We start from the raw sequence: 19,727 nt of genomic DNA, 5'->3' as shown, positions 1-19,727 counted from the left end.
TGCGGCGCGGAGACCCCCGGGAGGGAGCTGGGGGGGTCCTGGGGGGTCCCCGGTGGGTCCCTGGGGGGTCCTGAGTGTCCCTCGGTGTCCCTAAGTGTCCCAGGGATGTCGCCGGGATGTCGCGATATCCCCCAACTCACCCAAACCCCCCCCGCGCATCCCCCCGGTGCGGCACGGAGACCCCCGGGAGGGAGCTGGGGGGGCTCGGGGGGGTCCTGGGGGGTCCCTGGGTGTCCCTGGGGGTCCCTCAGTGTCCCTAAGTGTCCCTCAGTGTCCCTGGATGTCGCCGGCATGTCGCGATATCCCAAACCCCCCCCCCCGCGCATCCCCGGTGCGGCGCGGCGACCCCCGGGATGGATCTGGGGGGATCCCTGGGGGGTCCCTGGGGGTCCTGGGGGGTCCCTGAGTGTCCCTAAGTGTCCCTGACCATCCCAGGGATGTCACCGCGATGTCGCGACATCCCAAACCCTCCCCGCGCATCCACCGCGCCCCCTGTACGAACCCGGGGGGCTCCCGGGGGGGTGGTCGGGGGTCTCCCTGCCGGCGGTCCCGGTTGCCCCCCCGAGCCTCCCGGTCGCCCCCCGGTGCAGGGCGATGCTCCGCGCCCCGGGCCCGCTCGGGCCGACCCCCGGCCGCCTCCTGCTGCCCGACGCGCTCCGCTTGCTGCCGCCGCTGCCCGGGGTGAGCGGGGCCGGGGGGCTCCGGGGGGCTCCGGGGGGCTCCGGGAGGGGTTTGGGGGGCGGCTAGGGGGACATTTGGGGTCCGGGGGTCTGGAGGTGGGCGGGGCTCTGGATTGCAGTTGAATTCACCGAGATGAGCCTGGCCGGTGCGCCGGGGGTTTGGGAGGTCCCGGTACCGGCTGGGGGTCCTGGGGGTCCTGGGGTCCTGGGGGGTCTCTGGGGTCTTGGGGTGTCGGCTGTCGCAGGGATGTCGCAGCGATGTCGCGATATCCCCCAACTCTGGGGGTTTCAGGGGTCCCGGGGGGCTCGGGAGGTTGAGCCGGGGGGTTTAGGGGGGTTTGGGGGGTTTTGGGGGATTTTGGGGGTCCCGGTGCCGGGGGGGGGCTCAGGGGGTTTCGCTCCGGTGGCCGCGAGGGGCGCGCGGGGTCCCGGGGGGGCGGGGCGGCTCCGCCCCCTCCCGGCCGCCGTACCGGGACCCCCCCGCTGCCCCCCCGGGAGAGCCGCCGGGGAACCCCTGAGACCCCCGGAGCGACGGCGGGACCCCCGAACGGCCCCGGGAGGAATCCCGAGACCCCCAAACCCCTCGGGACCCCCAAATTCCCCCCGGGAGGAATCCCGGGACCCCCTGAAATCCCCCGAGACCCCCCTGGGAGGAATCCCGAGACCCCCCAAACACCCCCGGGATTAATCCAGGGACCCCCAAACCCCCCGAGAGCCCCGAAACCCCCGGGACCCCGAAACCCCCCTGGGAGAGAATCCCCGAGACCCCAAACACCCCGGGAGGTATCCCGGGACCCCGAAACCCCGGGACCCCGAAACCCCCGGGAGGAATCTCGAGACCCCAGAAACACCCCCGGGACCACCGGAAACCCCCCCCGGGATAACAGGGGGCGAACGGGGAACCCCCGGGACCCCCAAACAGCCCCGGGAGGAATCCCCAGACCCCCAAATTCCCCGGGACCACCAAACCCCCAGAGCAACCCCGGGACCCCCAAACCTCCCTGGGAGGAATCCCGAGACCCCCAAACCCCCCCGGGAGGGATCCTGGGACCCCTGAAACCCCTCGGGACCCCCAAACCCCCCAGAGCAACCTCAGGACCCCGAAACCCCCGGGACCCCAAACCCCCGGGATGAATCCCCCAGACCCCCGAAACCCCCCGGGAGGATTCGGCGGTTCCTCATCCCCTCCGAACCCCCCGAGACCCCAAAAACCTCTGTGGGACATCCCGAGACCCCCAAAACCGCTATGGGGGGAGCTGGGATCCCCAAATCGGGGGGGGGGGGGTGCGGTCACTGTCCCCTCGCTGTCCCCTCCCTGTCCCCTCCCTGTCCCCTCGCTGTCCCCTCGCTGTCCCCTCGCTGTCCCCTCCCTGTCCCCAGGGTTTGGGCAGGGAGACATTCCTGAGGAGCCACGGAATGGGGCGGGGGAGGGAAAATATCGCTATTGCCCCCCAGAGACCCCCTGAGAGCGCCAGAGACCCCCCGAGAACCCCCGAGACCCCCCAGGACCCACCAGAGACCCCCAGAGAGCTCCAGAGACCCTCTGAGACCCCCCCGAGACGCCCCGAGACCCCCCAAGAACCCCCTGGACCCCCTGAGACCCCCTGAGACCCCCAGAGAGCTCCAGAGACCCCCTGAAACCCCTGAGATACTCCAAGACCCCCGAGACCCCTGAGACCCCCAGAGACCCCCTGAGACCTCCCGAGAACCCTTGAGACCCCCAGAGACCCCCAGAGACACCCTGAATCACCTGAGACCCCGAGAGCTCCAGGAACCCGAGACCCTCAGAGACACCCTGAAGCCCCTGAGACCCCCAGGACACCCTGACACCCCCTAGACCCCCTCCAGACCCCCGAGACCCAGAGAGCTCCAGAGACCCCCTGAGACCCTCTGAGACCCTTTGAGACCCCCCCGAGACCCCCAGAGACACCCTGAATCCCCCCCGAGACCCCCTGGACACCCCTGAGACCCCCCGGGCAGTATTTTGGGGCGCAGGGGATGCCGGGGGGTACTTTGGGGGTACTTTGGGGCTGTTTTGGGGTATTTTTGGCTGTTTTGGGGACGTTTTGGGGTACGGGGGAGTTAAAAGGGCTTGGGGTTTTCGTGAGGGTATTTCGGGGATGTTTTGGGGGTATTTTGGGCTGTTTTGGGGTACGGGGATGTTTTGAAATTATTTCGAACTGTTTTGAGGTATTTTGAGGCTGTTTGGGGGTATTTTTAGGCTGTTTTGGGGGTATTTTGAAGGCTGTTTTGGGGTATTTTGAGGTTGTTTTGGGGTATTTTGGGCTGTTTTGGAGGTATTTTGGAGGTGTTTTGGGGTACGGGGGTGTTTTGAGGGTGTTTTGGGGTTGTTTGGGAGGTGTTTTGGGGATGTTTTGGGCTGTTTTGGGGTTTTGTGGGGATGTTTTGGGGCGCTGGGGGTGTTTTGGGGGTATTTTGGGCCGTTTTGGGGGTATTTTGGGGTACGGGGGAGTTAATAGGGTCTGGGGTTTTTGTGAGGGTATTTTGGGGTGGTTTTGGGGTATTTTGGGGTGCTGACCCCCCTCCGTGCCCCCCCGGTGGAGCCGCTGCTCAGTGAGGGATCTGGGGCTGTTTTGGGGCTGTTTTGGGGGATTTTGGGGTGGTTTTGGGGTGTTTTGGGTTTAGTGAGGGTATTTTGGGGTATTTTTGGGGTGGTTTTGGAATGTTTTTGGGATATTTTGGGGTTCTGACCCCTCCCTGCCCCCCAGATGGAGTTGCTGCCCAAGGGGCTATTTTGGGATATTTTTGGGGATATTTTTGGGATATTTTTTGGGATATTTTGGGGTTCTGACCCTCCCGTACCCCCAGATGGAGTCGCTGCCCAAGGGGCTGTTTTGGGGATATTTTTGGGGATGTTTTTGGGATATTTTGGGGTTCTGGCCCCTCAATACCCCCCAGATGGAGTCGCTGCCCAAGGGGCTGTTTTGGGGATATTTTTGGGTATTTTTGGGATATTTTGGGGTTCTGACCCCCCTGTACCCCAGATGGAGTCACTGCCCAAGGGGCTGTTTTGGGGATATTTTTTGGGGATATTTTGGGGTATTTTTGGGATATTTTTGGGGTGCTGACCCCTCAATACCCCCCAGATGGAGTCGCTGCCCAAGGGCCTGTTGGGGCTGTTTTGGGGGATTTTTGGGGGTATTTATGGGATATTTTTGGGGTTTTTTGGGGTGCTGACCCCCCATGCCCCCCAGATGGAGTCGCTGCCCAAGGGGCTGTTTTGGGGATATTTTTTGGGGTGTTTTTGGGATATTTTGGGGTGCTGACCCCCTGTACCCCAGATGGAGTCGCTGCCCAAGGGGCTGTTTTGGGGAATTTTTGGGGCTGTTTTGGGATATTTTGGGATATTTTGGGATTCTGACCCCCCTGCCCCCCAGATGGAGTCGCTGCCCAAGGGGCTGTTTTGGGATATTTTTTGGGGATATTTTTGGGTATTTTTGGGGATATTTTTGGGATATTTTTGGGATATTTTGGGGTTCTGACCCCCCTGTACCCCAGATGGAGTCGCTGCCCAAGGGGCTGTTTTGGGGTATTTTTGGGGATATTTTTGGGTATTTTTGGGATATTTTGGGGTTCTGACCCCTTCATGCCCCCCCAGATGGAGCCGCTGCCCAAGGGGCTGTTTTGGGATATTTTTTGGGGATATTTTTGGGTATTTTTGGGGATATTTTGGGGTTCTGACCCCCCTGTACCCCAGATGGAGTCGCTGCCCAAGGGGCTGTTTGGGGATATTTTTGGGGATATTTTTGGGATATTTTTGGGGATATTTTTGGGATATTTTTGGGATGATTTTGGGGATATTTTGGGGTTCTGACCCCCCTATACCCCCAGATGGAGTCGCTGCCCAAGGGGCTGTTTTGGGATATTTTTTGGGGATATTTTTGGGTATTTTTGGGTATTTTTGGGATATTTTTGGGATATTTTTGGGGATATTTTTGGGGATATTTTTGGGGATATTTTGGGATATTTTGGGGTTCTGACCCCTCAATACCCCCAGATGGAGTCGCTGCCCAAGGGCCTGTTGGGCACTTTGGCCAAACCTCGTCGCCCTGTGATCGCCTGCAGTGTGTGCCAGATCCGCTTCAACTCCGAGGTGAGACACGGGGACAATGGGGACAATGGGGACAGCCGGGGGACAGCCTGAAGACACACTGGGGACAATGGGGACACAATGGGGACAGCCTGGGGACAGCTGGGGACAGCCGGGGGACAGCCTGGGGACAGCCTGGGGACAGCCCGGGGACAGCCGGGGGACAGCCTGGGGACAGCCTGGGGACAATGGGGACAGCCGGGGGACAGCCTGGGGATACTGGGGACACACTGGGGACACACTGGGGACACAATGGGGACAGCCTGGGGATACTGGGGACACACTGGGGACAATGGGGACACACTGGGGACAGCCTGGGGACACACTGGGGACAATGGGGACACACTGGGGACAGCCTGGGGACACTGGGGACACACTGGGGACAATGGGGACACACTGGGGACAGCCTGGGGATACTGGGGACATCGTGGGGACATCTCAGGGATAGCCTGGGACAGCCTGGGGACAACCTGGGGACATCCTGGGATACCCTGGGGACATCGTGGGACATCCTGGGGACACTGGGGACAGCCTGGGGACAGCTGGGGACAATGGGGACACACTGGGGACAGCCTGGGGACAATGGGGACACACTGGGGACAGCCTGGGACAGCCTGGGGACACTGGGGACATCTCAGGGATAGCCTGGGACGGCCTGGGGACAGCCTGGGGACATCCTGGGATACCCTGGGAACATCGTGGGACAGCCTGGGGATACTGGGGACATCCTGGGGACACTGGGGACAGCCTGGGGACATCCTGGGGACAGCTGGGGACAATGGGGACAGCCTGGGGACACACTGGGGACACTGGAGACAGCCTGGGGACACACTGGGACAGCCTGCGGGGACACTGGGGACAATGGGGACACACTGGGGACAGCCTGGGACACTGGAGACATCCTGGGGACACTCTTGGGACATCTTCATGACACCTCAGGGACATCCCGGGACACCCTGGGACATCCTGAGGACATCTCAGGGACACCCTGGGGACACACTGGGGACAGCCTGGGGACATCTCAGGGACATCCAGACCACTCTGGGACACCCTGGGACACCTCAGGCACACCCTGGGGCATCCTGGGGACAGCCGGGGGACACTGGGGACAGCCTGGGGACACACTGGGACACCTCAGGGATACTCTGGGACACCCTGGGGACATCCTGGGACAGCCTGAGGACACTGGGGACAGCCTGGGGACACCCTGGGGACACTTGGGACAGCCCGGGGACAGCCTGGGGACATCCTGGGGACATTCTGGGGACACCCCAGGGTCATCCTTGGGACACCCCAAACCCGGGACCCTCAGGGACATAGCCAGGACATCTCTGGGACATCCTGGGGACACCTCAGGGACATCCTGGGGACATCCTCGAGACACCTTGGGACAGCCAGCACACCGCTGTGACCGTGTCCCCGGGGTGTGACAGTGTCCGGAGATGTCCCCGGCGTGTGACACAATGTCCCAGGGGTGTGACAGTGTGCCGGGGCTGTGCCCAGGTTGTGACCGCTGTCCCCGCGCTGTCCCCGCGCTGTCCCCATGTCCCGGGCTGTGTCCCAGGGGTGTGACAGTGTCCCCCGGAGGTGTGACACAATGTCCCGCGCTGTCCCCATGTCCCGCGGTGTGTCCCAGGGGTGTGCCCGGGGTGTGACCGCTGTCGCCTGGGGGTGTGACAGTGTCCCAGGGGTGTGACATTGTCCCAGGGGTGTGACATTGTCCCAGGGGTGTGACCGCTGTCGCCTGGGAGTGTGACAGTGTCCCAGGGGTGTGACATTGTCCCAGGCTGTGTCCGGGCGTGTGACACAATGTCCCGGAGGTGTGCTCGCTGTCCCCGCGCTGTCCCCGTGTCTCGAGCTGTGTCTGGGGCTGTCCCCGCGCTGTCCCGCGCTGTGACACTGTCCCCGCTCTGTCCCGGGCTGTGTCCTCGCGCTGTGACACTGTCCCCGCGCTGTCCCCTCGCTGTCCCGGGCTGTGTCCCCGCGCTGTGACACTGTCCCCGCGCTGTCCTGGGCTGTGTCCCCGCGCTGTGACACTGTCCCCGCGCTGTCCCGTGCTGTGACACTGTCCCCTCGCTGTCCCGGGCTGTGTCCCCGCACTGTGACACTGTCCCCGCACTGTGTCCCCGCGCTGTGACACTGTCCCCGCGCTGTCCCCTCGCTGTCCTGGGCTGTGTCCCATGCTGTGACACTGTCCCCGCGCTGTCCCGCACTGTGTCCCATGCTGTGACACTGTCCCCGCGCTGTCCCGGGCTGTGTCCCCGCGCTGTGACACTGTCCCCGCGCTGTCCCGCACTGTGTCCCCGCGCTGTGACACTGTCCCCGCGCTGTCCCGCACTGTGTCCCATGCTGTGACACTGTCCCCGCGCTGTCCCCGCTGTCCCCAGAGCCAGGCCGCCGCTCACTACCAGGGCAATCGCCACGCGCGGCGCCTCAAGGGGCTGGAGGCTGCGCGCGCCCGCCGGGGAGGTGACACTGGGGACACCCCGGAGCCCCCCGGGCCTGCCGCCCCCCCGGCCGGAGAGACCCCCGAGCGCTCGGGTGAGTGCTGAGACCCCCCGGAGCTTCCCCCTCCCCAAATTCCCTCCTCGGGGAGACCCCCAGAGCTCCAAAAACCCCAAATAATCCCCCAAAGATCCCCCAATAACCCCCAGACCCCCAGAGACCCCCCAATAACCCCCCAAGACTCCCCAATAACCCCCCAATTTCTTCCCCCAAAGACCCCCAATAACCCCCCTGTGCCCCCAAGACCCCCCAATAATCCCCCAAAGACCCCCCTAAAGACCCCCATAGCCCCCCATTTCTGCCCCCCAAAGACCCCCCAATAAGCCCCGAAGACCCCAATAACTCCCCCATTTCTGCTCCTAAAGACCCCCAGTAACCCCCCTGTGCCCCCAAAGACCCCCAGTAATCCCATTTCTCCCCCAAAGACCCCCCAATAGCCCCCCATTTCTTCCCCCAAAGACCCCCGAGGAACCCCCTGTGCCCCCCAAGACCCCCAATAATCCCCCAAAGACCCCCTAAAGATCCCCCCATAGCCCCCCATTTCTGCCCCCCAAAGACCCCCAATAAGCCCCCAACGACCCCAAGACCCCCAATAGCTCCCCCATTTCTGCCCCCCAAGACCCCTGATAGCCCCCATTTCTCCCCCAAAGACCCCCAATAACCCCCAATTTCTGCTCCTAAAGACTCCCCAATAACCCCCCTGTGCCCCCCTAAGACCCCCCAAAGTCCCCCATTTCTGCCCCCAAAGACCCCAGTAACCCCCAAAGACCCCCAGTAACCCCACCATGATCTCCCTGAGAAATCCCTCCTTATCCCCCCACATTCACCCCAAAACACAACCCCAAAAGCCCCAAATCTCCCTCAAATCCCCAAAACACAACCCCAAAATCTTCTCTATCCCCCAAACACAACCCCAAAAAGCCCCCAAAAGCCCACCAAATCCTCCAAAACACAACCCCAAACCGCCTAAACCCCTCAAAACACAACCCCAAAACCTCCCCTCATCCCCCCACATCTCTCCCCAAAACACAACCCCAAACCCCCAAAACACAACCCCAAAACACAACCCCAAAGCCCCCAAAACCACCCCCTCAAACCCCTCAAACATAACTCCAAAAAGCCCCAAACCCCCCAAAACACAACCCCAAAACACAACCCCAAAACACAACCCCAAAACACAAACCTAAAACACAAACCTAAAACACACCCCCAAAGCTCCCCAAAACCCCAAAACCACAACCCCAAATCCCCCCAAATCCCCAAAACCCCCAAAGCTCCCCAAACTCCCCCAAATCCCCAAAACACACCCCCAAAGCCCCATAAACCCCCCAAAACCCCCAAAACCTCCAAACCCCCCAAATCCCCCAAACACACCCCAAAACCCCAAAACACCCCAAACCCCCCAAAACCCCCCCAAAACCCCTAACGCCCCCCAATCGCCCCCCAGGGGAGCAGCCCCGCCCCCCGCCGCCCCCGGCGCCCCCGGCCCGCCCTCGCCCCCCGCGCCCCCCCCCGCGGCAGGGCAGGACTCGGGGGGCGACGAGGAGGAGGAGGAGAGAGCGAAGGCCAAGAGGCTGCTGTACTGCGGGCTCTGCAAGGTGGCTGTCAACTCCCTGTCACAGCTGGAGGCTCACAACAAAGGTGGGGACACGGGGACATCATTGGGGACACGGGGGATATTGGGGACATTGGGGATATTGGGACATTGGGGACAGTGGGGACATTGGGGATATTGGGGATATTGGGGACATTGAGGACATTGGGGACACAGGGTACTGCGGGCTCTGCAAGGTGGCTGTCAACTCCCTGTCCCAGCTGGAGGCCCACAACAAAGGTGGGGACACTGGGGACATCATTGGGGACATTGGGGACAGCAGGGGTATGGGGACATTGGGGACACAGGGGGTGACAGGGACAGCAGGGACATGGGGACATTGGGGACACAGGGGTACTGCGGGCTCTGCAAGGTGGCTGTCAACTCCCTGTCACAGCTGGAGGCTCACAACAAAGGTGGGGACATTGGGGACATTGGGGACAGTGGGGACAGCAGGGATATGGGGGCATTGGGGATAGCAGGGACAGCAGGGACATTGGGGACATTGGGGACACAGGGTACTGCGGGCTCTGCAAGGTGGCTGTCAACTCCCTGTCACAGCTGGAGGCTCACAACAAAGGTGGGGACATCACTGGGGACATTGGGGACAAAGGGGATATTGGGGATATTGGGGACACGGGGACATGGGGGACAGCAGGGGTATGGGGGCATTGGGGATAGCAGGGACAGCAGGGACATTGGGGACACTGGGGACACTGGGGACATTGGGGACATTGGGGACACTGGGGACATTGGGGATATTGAGGATATTGGGGACAGCAGGGACATGGGGGTGACAGGGACATTGGGGACACAGGGGTACTGCGGGCTCTGCAAGGTGGCTGTCAATTCCCTGTCCCAGCTGGAGGCTCACAACAAAGGTGGGGACATTGGGGACACTGGGGACATTGGGGACATTGGGGACATTGGGGACACGGGGGACAGTGGGGACACGGGGTACAGGGGGACAGCAGGGACATGGGGACCTGCCAGGGACAGGGACACCGGGCACAGCGGGGACATGGGGACACTGGGAGCATTGGGGACACAGAGGGGACAGGTGGGACAGTGGGGACAGCAAGGGGGACAGGGCATGGGGACAGCGGGGATGTCGGGGACAGCAGGGACATGGGGACATCACGGGTATTGGGGACACGGCGGGGACAGTTCCCCCGGGGAACAGGGGGAAAAGGGGAGTGGGGACACTGGGGACACAGGGTGACACGGGGGAGTCTGCGGGGGTCAGTCTCGGGGGTCCCTGTGGGGTCAGGGGGTCCCAGGATGGTTTATGCGTTCTGGGTGGTCCTGGAGTGTCCCTATGGGTTCGGGGTGTCCCCGCGGGGTCCCTATGGATTCAGAGTGTCCCCTCGGGGTCTCTGTGGGTTCGGGATGTCCCCATGGTGTCCCTATGGATTCAGAGTGTCCCTGTGGTGTCCCTATGGGTTCAGAGTGTCCCCTCGGGGTCCCTATGGGTTCGGAGTGTCCCCATGGGGTCCCTATGGGTTCGGGATGTCCCCATGGTGTCCCTATGGGTTCCGAGTGTCCCTATGGGTTCGGAGTGTCCCCATGGGGTCTCTATGGGTTCGGGATGTCCCCACGGGATCCCTATGGATTCAGAATGTCCCCATGGTGTCCCATTGGGTTCCAAGTGTCCCCTCGGGCTCTCTCAGCCTGTCCCCTGTCCCCATTTTAGGGACGAAGCACAAGACGCTGGTGGAGGCTCGCTCGGGGCTGGGGCCGATCCGCGCCTTCCCGCGGGCAGGGGGCTGCTCGGGGGGCTCGGGGGGCTCCTCGGGGGGATCCCCCCCTGCCGACACCCCCGAGCGCTCCTTCCACTGCCAGATCTGCAACGTGCGCCTCAACTCCGAGCTGCAGCTCAAGCAGGTGGGGACAGACCCCAGAGAGACCCCAAAAACAAACGGGGAGCCCTAAAGGGACCCCAAAAACAACCGGGGAGCCCTAAAGTGACCCTAAATCCTCACAGGGAGCCCCTAAAGGGACCCCAAAAACAACCGGGGAGCCCTAAAGTGACCCCAAATCCATGGAGGGATCTCAGACCCCAAAATTAACCCGAGGAGCCCTGAAGTGATCCCAAAAACAACCAGGGAGCCCTAAAGTGATCCCAAAAACAAACGGGGAGCCCCTAAAGTGCCCCCAAATCCCTGCAGGGATCCCTAAACTGACCCCAAATCCTCACAGGGATCCCAAACTAACCCCAAACCCCTCCAGGACCCCCAAGCTGCCCCCAAATCCCCCGCTGGGTCCCACAGCCCCCCAGGCTCAGTGTCCCCCGATTTGGGGTCCCACTGCTCCCCCCTCTTTGGGGTTCCCCTGACCCCCCAGTTTGGGGTTCTGCTGTCCCCTGGTTTGGGGTCCTACTGTCCCCCAGTTTGGGGTCCCTCTGACTTCCCGATTTGGGGTTCTGCTTTCCCCCCGATTTGTGGTTTGCTGACCCCCATTTGGGGTCCCGCTGACCCCCCGATTTGGGGTCCCCCTGTCCCTATTTGGGGTCCCTCTATCCCCCCATTTGGGGTCCCCCTGTCCCCCCAATTTGGGGTTTGCTGACCCCCCAATATTCCCCTGTCCCCCCAGTTTGGGGATCCCCCTGTCCCCATTTGGGATCCCCCTGTCCCCCCAATTTGGGGTCCCCCTGTCCCAATTTGGGGTCCGCTGACCCCCAATTTGGGATCCCACTGTTCCCCCCGATTTGGGATCCCCTGAACCCCCAATTTGGGATCCCCCCGTCCCAATTTGGGGTCCCCCTGACCCCCTGGTTTGGGGTTCCCATATCCCCCCCAATTTGGGATCCCCCTGTCCCTATTTGGGGTCTCCTCTCCTCCCCATTTGGGATCCCCCTGTCCCTCTTTGGGATCCCCCTGTCCCAATTTGGGGTCCGCTGACCCCCAATTGGGGATCCCCCTGTCCCTATTTGGGATCCCCCTGTCCCCCCTCTTTGGGGTCTCCTCTCCCCCCGATTTGGGGTCCCACTGATACCCCCGATTTGGGGTCCCCCTGTCCCCATTTGGGATCCCCCGTCCCTATTTAACATCCCCCTGTCCCCCCGATTTGGGATCCCCCTGTCCCGATTTGGGGTCCCCCTGTCCCCATTTGGGATCCCGCTGACCCCCCAATATCCCCCTGTCCCCCCAATTTGGGGTCGGCTGACCCCCCAATATCCCCCTGTCCCCCCAATTTGGGGTCGGCTGACCCCCCCGTGCCCCCCCAGCACATCTCCAGCCGGCGGCACCGCGATGGGGTGGCAGGAAAGCCCAACCCCCTGCTGGGGCGCCACAAGAAACCCCGCAGCCCCCCCGAGCTGGTACGGGCCGGGGGGCGTGGGGGGGGCAGTTTGGGGGTCTGGGGGGTCTGGGGGTGTCGGTCTGGGGGGCTGGGGAGGCAGTTTTGGGGTCTGGGGGTGTCTGTGGGGTCCGGGGGTCGGTTTGGGGGTCTGGGAGGATCAGTTTCGGGGTCTGGGGGTCTGTGGGTCCGGGGTGCGGTTTGGGAGGCTGAGAGGGTCAGTTTGGGGGTCTGGGGGTGTCTTGGGGGCTGGGGGTGTCTGGGGGGTCCAGGGTCGGTTTGGGGGTGTCTATGGGGATTTTAGGGACTATGGGGTCTAGGGGGTTCGGGTTGGGGGTCTGGGGGTGGGTCTGGGGCAGTCAGGTTGGAGGGCTGGGAGGGTCAGTTTTGGGGTTTGGGGGTGTTGGTTTTGGGGGCTGGGGGTGTTTGGGGGTCTGGGGGTGTCCTGGGGAGGCTTTAGGGTCTGGGGGTTTGGGGGTCTGGGGGTTCGGGTTTGGGGGTGTCTGTGGAGGATTCTGGGGGATCTATGGGGTCTGGGGTGTCGGGTTTGGGGTCTGGGGGTTTTTGGGGGTCTGGGGGTCGGGTTGGGGTGTCTAGGGGAATTCTGGGGATCTATGGGGTCTGAGGGTGTTGATTTAGGGGTCTGGGGGTGTTTGGGGGCTGGGGATGTCCTGGGGTGAGGCTTTAGGTCTGGGGACTACGGAGGGTTGGGAGGGTCAGTTTAGGGTCTGGGGGTGTCTGGGGGGTCCGGGGGCGGTTTGTGGCGCTGGACATGTCTAGGGGGATTCTGGGGATCTATGGGGGTCTGGGGTGTCCCTTTGGGGCTGTGTCTATGGGGATTCTGGGGATCTATGGGGTCTGGGGGTTCGGATTGGGGGTCTGGGGGTGTTTGGGGTCTGAGGCAGTCAGGTTGGAGGGCTGGGAGGGTCAGTTTTGGGGTCTGGGGTGTTGGTTTTGGGGTCTGGGGGTGTCCTGGGGAGGCTTTAGGGTCTGGGGGTGTTTGGGGTCTGGGGGTTCGGGTTTGGGGGTGTCTATGGAGGATTCTGGGGATCTATGGGGTCTGGGGGTGTCGGTTGGGGGTCTGGGGGTGTTTGGGGGTCTGGGGGTCGGGTTGGGGTGTCTAGGGGGATTCTGGGGATCTATGGGGTCTGAGGGTGTTGATTTAGGGTCTGGGGGTGTTTGGGGGCTGGGGATGTCCTGGGGGAGGCTTTAGGGTCTGGGGATCTATGGAGGGCTGGGAGGGTCACTTTGAGGTCTGGGGGTGTCTATGGGGGTCCGGGGGGTCGGTTTGTGGCGCTGGACATGTCTAGGGGGATTCTGGGGATCTCTGGGGTCTGGGGGTTCGGGTTGGGGGTCTGGGGTGTTTGGGGGTCTGGGGCAGTCAGGTTGGAGGGCTGGGAGGATCAGTTTTGGGGTCTGGGGTGTCTGGGGGTCCGGGTTGTTCAGGAGGTCTGGGGGTTGGGCTGGGGGTGTCTATGGGGATTCTGGGGGATCTCTGGGGTCTGGGAGGGTCAGTTTTGGGGTCTGGGGGTGTCTGGGGGGCTTGGGGTGTCGGTTTGGGGGCTGGGGTGTCTGTGGGGGATTCTAGGAGATCTATGGGGGTCTGGGGTGTCAGTTTTGGGGTCGGGGGTGTTTGGGGGCTGGGGGGTCCGGGAGGTCTGGGGGTCGGATTGGGGTGTCTCTGGGGATTCTGGGGGATCTATGGGGTCTGGGGGTGTCGGGGAGTCCGGGGTGTTGATTTGGAGGGCTGTGAGGGTCAGTTTTGGGGTCTGGGGTGTCTGGGGGTCCGGGGGTCGGGCTGGGGCTGATGTGTCTATGGGGGATTCTAGGGGATCTATGGGGTCTGGGGGTGTTTGGGGGGCTGGGGGTCGGTTTGGGGTGTCTATGGGGGATTCTGGGGGATCTATGGGATCTGGGGGGGTCGGGTTGGGAGTCTGGGGGTGTTTGGAGGGCTGGGATGGTCAGTTTTGGGGTCTGGGGGTGTCTGGGGGTGTCGGGTTGGGGGGAGGGCTTTGGGGTCTCTATGGGGTATCTGTGGGGTATCTATGGGGAGGCTTTGGGGTCTCTATGGGGTATCTCTTGCGGGGTTCCGGGGGGTTTAGGGTATCTATGGGGTCTCTATGGGGCATTTCTGGGGTATTTGTGAGATATTTCTGGAAAATCTCTGGGGTATTTCTGGGATATCTCTGGGGTCTCTATGGGGTATTTCTGGAATATCTATAGGATATCTCTGGAGTCTCTATAAGATATCTCTGGGATATCTCTGGGGTATCTGCGGGATATCTCTGGGGTCTCTATGGGATATCTCTGGGATATCTTTGGGGTATCTCTGGGGTCTCTATGGGATATTTCTGGGGTATTTCTGAGATATTTGAGGTCTTTCTGGGCTATTTCTGGGATATCTCCGGGATCTCTATAGGGTATCTCTGGGGTCTCTATGGGGCATTTCTGGGGCATTTCTGGAATATCTATGGGATACCTCTGGGGTCTCTATGGGATATCTCTGGGATATTTCTGGGGTCTCTATGGGGTATCTATGGGATATCTATGGGGTCTCTATGGGATATCTCTAGGATATCTCTGGGGTATCTCTGGGGTCTCTATGGGGTATTTCTGGAATATCTATAGGATATCTCTGGGGTATCTATAAGATATCTCTGGGATATCTCTGGGATTTCTCTGGAGTCTCTATAGGATATCTCTGGGGTATTTCTGGGATATCTCTGGGATATCTCTGGGGTCTCTATGGGGTATCTATGGGATATCTCTAGGATATCTCTGGGATATTTCTGGGGTCTCTATGGGATATCTATGGGGTCTCTATGGGGTCTCTATGGGATATCTATGGGATATCTATGGGATATCTCTGGGGTATTTCTGGGGTATCTCTGGGGTCTCTATGGGGTATTTCTGGAATATGTATAGGATATCTCCGGGGTATCTATAAGATATCTGGGAAATCTCTGGGATATCTCTGGAGTCTCTATAGGATATCTCTGGGGTATCTCCAGGGTATCCCAGGGGTCTCTATGGGATATTTCTGAGATATTTCTGAGATATTTCTGAGATATCTCTGAGATATCTCTGGAGTTTCTATAGGATATCTCTGGGATATTTCTGGGATATCTCTGGGGTACCTCCGGGCTATCCCAAGGGTCTCTATGGGATATCTCTGGGATATTTCTGGGGTCTCTATGGGATATCTATGAGATATCTATGGGGTCTCTATGGGATATCTATGGGGTATCTTTGGGGTATCTCTGGGGTATCTCTGGGGTCTCTATGGGATATTTCTGGGGTATTTCTGAGATATTTGAGGTATTTCTGGGCTATTTCTGGGATATCTCCGGGATCTCTATAGGGTATCTCTGGGGTCTCTATGGGGTATTTCTGGGGCATTTCTGGAATATCTATGGGATATTTCTGGGGTCTCTGGGGTATCTCTGGGATATTTCTGGGGTATCTCTGGGGTCTTTATGGGGCATTTCTGGGGCATTTCTGGGGCATTTCTGGAATATCTCTGGGATATTTCTGGGGTCTCTATGGGGTCTCTATGGGATATCTATGGGATATCTCTGGGGTCTCTATGGGATATCTATGGGATATCTCCGGGGTATCTATAAGATATCTCTGGGATTTCTCTGGAGTTTCTATAGGATATCTCTGGGATATTTCTGGGATATCTCTGGGATATTTCTGGGGTCTCTATGGGATATCTATGGGATATTTCTGGGGTCTCTATGAGATATCTATGGGATATCTATGGGGTATCTTTGGGGTATCTCTGGGGTCTCTATAGGATATCTCTGGGGTATCTCTGGGGTCTCTATGGGATATTTCTGGGGTATTTCTGAGATATTTGAGGTCTTTCTGGGCTATTTCTGGGATATCTCCGGGATCTCTATAGGGTATCTCTGGGGTCTCTATGGGGTCTCTATGGGGCATTTCTGGGGTATTTCTGGAATATCTATGGGATATTTCTGGAGTCTCTATGGGATATCTCTGGGATATCTATGGGGTCTCTATGGGATATCTATGGGATATCTATGGGATATCTCTGGGGTATTTCTGGGGTATCTCTGGGGTCTCTATGGGGTATTTCTGGAATATCTATGGGATATCTCTGGGGTATCTATAAGATATCTCTGGGATATCTCTGGAGTCTCTATAGGATATCTCTGGGATATTTCTGGGGTCTCTATGGGGTCTCTATGGGATATCTATGGGGTATCTCCGGGCTACCTCCAGGCTATCCCGGGGGTCTCTATGGGGTATCTATGGGATATCTCTGGAGTCTCTATAGGATATCTATGGGGTATCTATAGGATATCTCCGGGCTATCTCCGGGGTACCTCCGGGCTCTCCCGGTGGTCTCTATGGGATATCTCTGGGGTCTCTCCGGGCTATCTCCGGGGTAGCTCCGGGCTCTCCCGGTGGTCTCTCTCCCCCTCCAACGCCCCCCACTCCCCGCAGGCTCCTCTGCCGTTCCCCAAGGATCTCCCGAAGGCTCTGGCGGGGGGAGCTCTCCTGCCGCCCCCCCTGGCTCTCGCCGCCGCCGCCGCCGCCATGGCCGCGCCCCCCCTGGCCCTGCGACCCCCGGGACCCCCGCTGCTGCCCGGACCCCCCCTGGCCCCCGCGCTGCTGCGCCCCGCGCCCGGCCCGCTGCGCCCCGCGCACGCCCCGCTGCTCTTCTCGCCCTACTGAGCGGCGCGGCGACAGCCCGGGGGACAGGGGACAGCGCCGGGGAGGGTGGGGACATGGCGGGGAGTGGCCCGGGGATGGTGGGGAGATGGCTGGATGTGGTGGGGACACGGCGGGAGGGACGGTGACATCCCTGGGAATTGCGGTGACATCCCCGGGAATTGCCGGGACATCCCGGGAGTGACAGTGACACCCCTGGGAATTGTCGGGGAGGGACGGTGACATCCCCGGGAATTGTCGGGACACCCCGGGAGTGACGGCGACACCCCTGGGAAGGACAATGACACCCCCGGGAGTGGTGGTGACACCTCCGGGAGTGACAGTGACACCCCTGGGAATTGTCGGGGAGGGACAATGACACCCCCGGGAATTGTCGGGACACCTCTGGAGTGACAGTGACACCCCTGGAGTGATAGTGACACCCCTGGGAATTGTCGGGGAGGGACAATGACATCCCCGGGAATTGTCGGGACAGCCTGGGAGTGACAGTGACACCCCTGGGAAGGACAGTGACACCTCCCGGAGTGACAGTGACACCCCGGGAGGGACAATGACACCCCTGGAAATGGCGGTGACACCCCCGGGGAGGGACGATGACACCTCCGGGAATTGTCGGGACACCCCAGCAATGACAGCGACGCCCCCGAGGAGTGACAATGACACCCCTGGGAACTGCGGTGACACCCTCGGGAATTGTCGGGACACCCCGGGAGTGACAGTGACACCCCCGGGAAGGGCAGTGACACCCCTGGAAGTGACAATGACACCCCCGGGAGTGACAGTGACAGCCTGGGAGTGACAGTGACACTCCTGGGAGTGACAGCGACACCCCTGGGAAGGACAGTGACACCCCTGGAAGAGACAATGACACCCCCGGGAATTGCCGGGACACCCCGGGAATGACAGTGACACTCCCGGGAGTGACAGCGCCATCCCTGGGAATGACAAGGACCTCCCCGGGAATAACAAAGGACACTCCCAGGGAGAGCAAATCCCCTGGAATGACAACACATGGGAAAACACCTGGAAAAACACCTGGAATGACACCCCAGGAAAAACACCTGGAAAAACACCTGGAATGACCCCCTGGGAAAACACCTGGAAAAACACCTGGGAAAAACACCTGGAATTACCCCCCAGGAAAAACACCTGGAATGACTACCCGGGAAATAATCCTGGAAAAAACCCTGGGAAAAACACCTGGAAAAATCCCTGGGAGAAACACCTGGAAAAACACCTGGGAAAAAACACCTGGAATGACTCCCCGTGAAATAATCCTGGAAAAATCCCCGGGAAAAACACCTGGAGCGACACCCCCAGGGAAAAACACCTGGAAAAACACCTGGAATGATCCCCTGGGAAAAATCCTGGAACAATCCCTGGGATAAAACCCTGGTGTGACCCCCTGGACACCCCCAGAGTGACCCTCTGGACACCTCTGGACACCCCTGGAGTGACCCCCAGAAGGAATCCTGGAATTGCCCTGGAAGGACTGGAGAACAATCAGCGCCTGGAGACTGTTAATGGACAACTGACCAGTGATGGTCAGTGATGGTCACTGGGTGATGGTCAGTGATGGTCAGTGATGGTCACTCAGTGATGGTCACTCAGGGATGGTCAGTGATGGTCACTCAGTGATGGTCACTGGGTGATGGTCAGTGATGGTCACCCAGTGATGGTCACTCAGGGATGGTCGCTCAGGGATGGTCAGTGATGGTCACTCAGTGATGGTCTCTCGGTGATGGTCACTTAGTGATGGTCACTCGGTGATGGTCAGTGATGGTCACTCGGTGATGATCAGTGACAGTCAGTGATGGTCACTCGGTGATGGTCACTCGGTGATGGTCAGTGATATTCAGTGATGGTCACTTGGTGATGGTCACCTGGTGATGGTCAGCGATGGTCACTCAGCGATGGTCACTCAGCTGACCACCCAGTGATGGTCACCCGGTGATGGTCACTGGATGATGGTCACTCAGTGATGGTCACTCAGCGATGGTCACTCAGTGAGGGTCACCCAGCAGTCACTCAGCTGACCACCCAGCAATGCCCACCCAGTGATGGTCACTCAGTGATCATCATCCGGTGATGGTCACTCAGTGGTCACTCAGTGATGGTCACTCAGTGATGGTCACCCAGCAATGGTCACTCTGTGGTCACTCAGTGGTCACCCAGCGATGGTCACTCAGCGATGGTCACTCAGTGGTCACTCAGCGATGGTCACTCAGTGGTCACTCAGTGGTCACTCCGCTGACCACCCAGCCCAGGACCACCCCCTGCCACCCCCAGCATCTCCTCCCTCCCTGACAACGGTTCCCTAGCAACGGGACCTGCATCCTGCCTGGCAACCGCCGGTTTCCCTGGCAACCGTGCTCCTCCCCTGACAACGGTTGCCTAGCAACCACCTCCAGCCGCGGTACCTTGGCAACCGGCTGCATCCAGAGCTGCACGTGGCAACCGTCTCCTAGCAACCGTCTCCTGGCAACCGTCTCCTGGCAACCGTCTCCTAGCAACCGTCTCCTAGCAACGCCCCCCCCCCTTTAACCCCTCCGGGCTCAGCGATTATTTTTTTAGCTGGAATTTGGGAGATTTAGCAGGAAAACACTGAGCCCCCCCCGCGCCCCCCCCCGGCCCCACTGCACAACCCCCGGGGACGGGGAGACCCCCGGGGCGGGGGGGGGTCCGGGGGGGTCCCCAGAGCCCCCCAAAAACCTCCCCATCCCCCCCCCACCCCCCGGGCACCTCAGGGATCTGCTTAGCAATCAGTGATGGCTGGAGGGATGTGACCCCCCCGGACCCCCCCGGACCCCCCCGGGACCCCCAGGACCCCCAAGCCATG

The 19,727-nt window shown here is 60.6% G+C and overlaps 1 protein-coding gene across 1 annotated transcript; it reads left to right on the top strand.

The window, feature by feature from the left end:
• The first annotated feature begins 512 nt into the window (after positions 1-512).
• ZNF385A (zinc finger protein 385A) lies at positions 513-16,951 on the top strand. Its single transcript, XM_085041123.1, has 7 exons — positions 513-681; positions 4,699-4,794; positions 7,179-7,338; positions 8,749-8,937; positions 10,584-10,774; positions 12,117-12,209; positions 16,661-16,951. Exons 1-7 carry the CDS (start codon positions 595-597, stop codon positions 16,889-16,891), a joined length of 1,047 nt encoding a protein of 348 aa, XP_084897249.1. The 5' UTR covers positions 513-594; the 3' UTR covers positions 16,892-16,951.
• The last annotated feature ends 2,776 nt before the right edge of the window (positions 16,952-19,727 follow it).

This window comes from Lichenostomus cassidix, chromosome 29 (genome assembly GCF_008360975.1).
Source record: "Lichenostomus cassidix isolate B80296 chromosome 29, HeHo_3.0, whole genome shotgun sequence".
Taxonomy (NCBI): Eukaryota; Metazoa; Chordata; class Aves; order Passeriformes; family Meliphagidae; genus Lichenostomus; species Lichenostomus cassidix.
This window is presented reverse-complemented; position numbering and strand designations above follow the sequence as displayed.

Coding starts and splice junctions, on each gene's coding strand:
- ZNF385A (XM_085041123.1), top strand. CDS start 595: ATGCTCCGCGCCCCGGGCCCGCTCGGGCCGACCCCCGGCCGCCTCCTG. Junction 4,795..7,178: donor AGATCCGCTTCAACTCCGAG/GTGAGACACGGG, acceptor CGCTGTCCCCAG/AGCCAGGCCGCCGCTCACTA. Junction 8,938..10,583: donor GCTGGAGGCTCACAACAAAG/GTGGGGACACGG, acceptor TCCCCATTTTAG/GGACGAAGCACAAGACGCTG.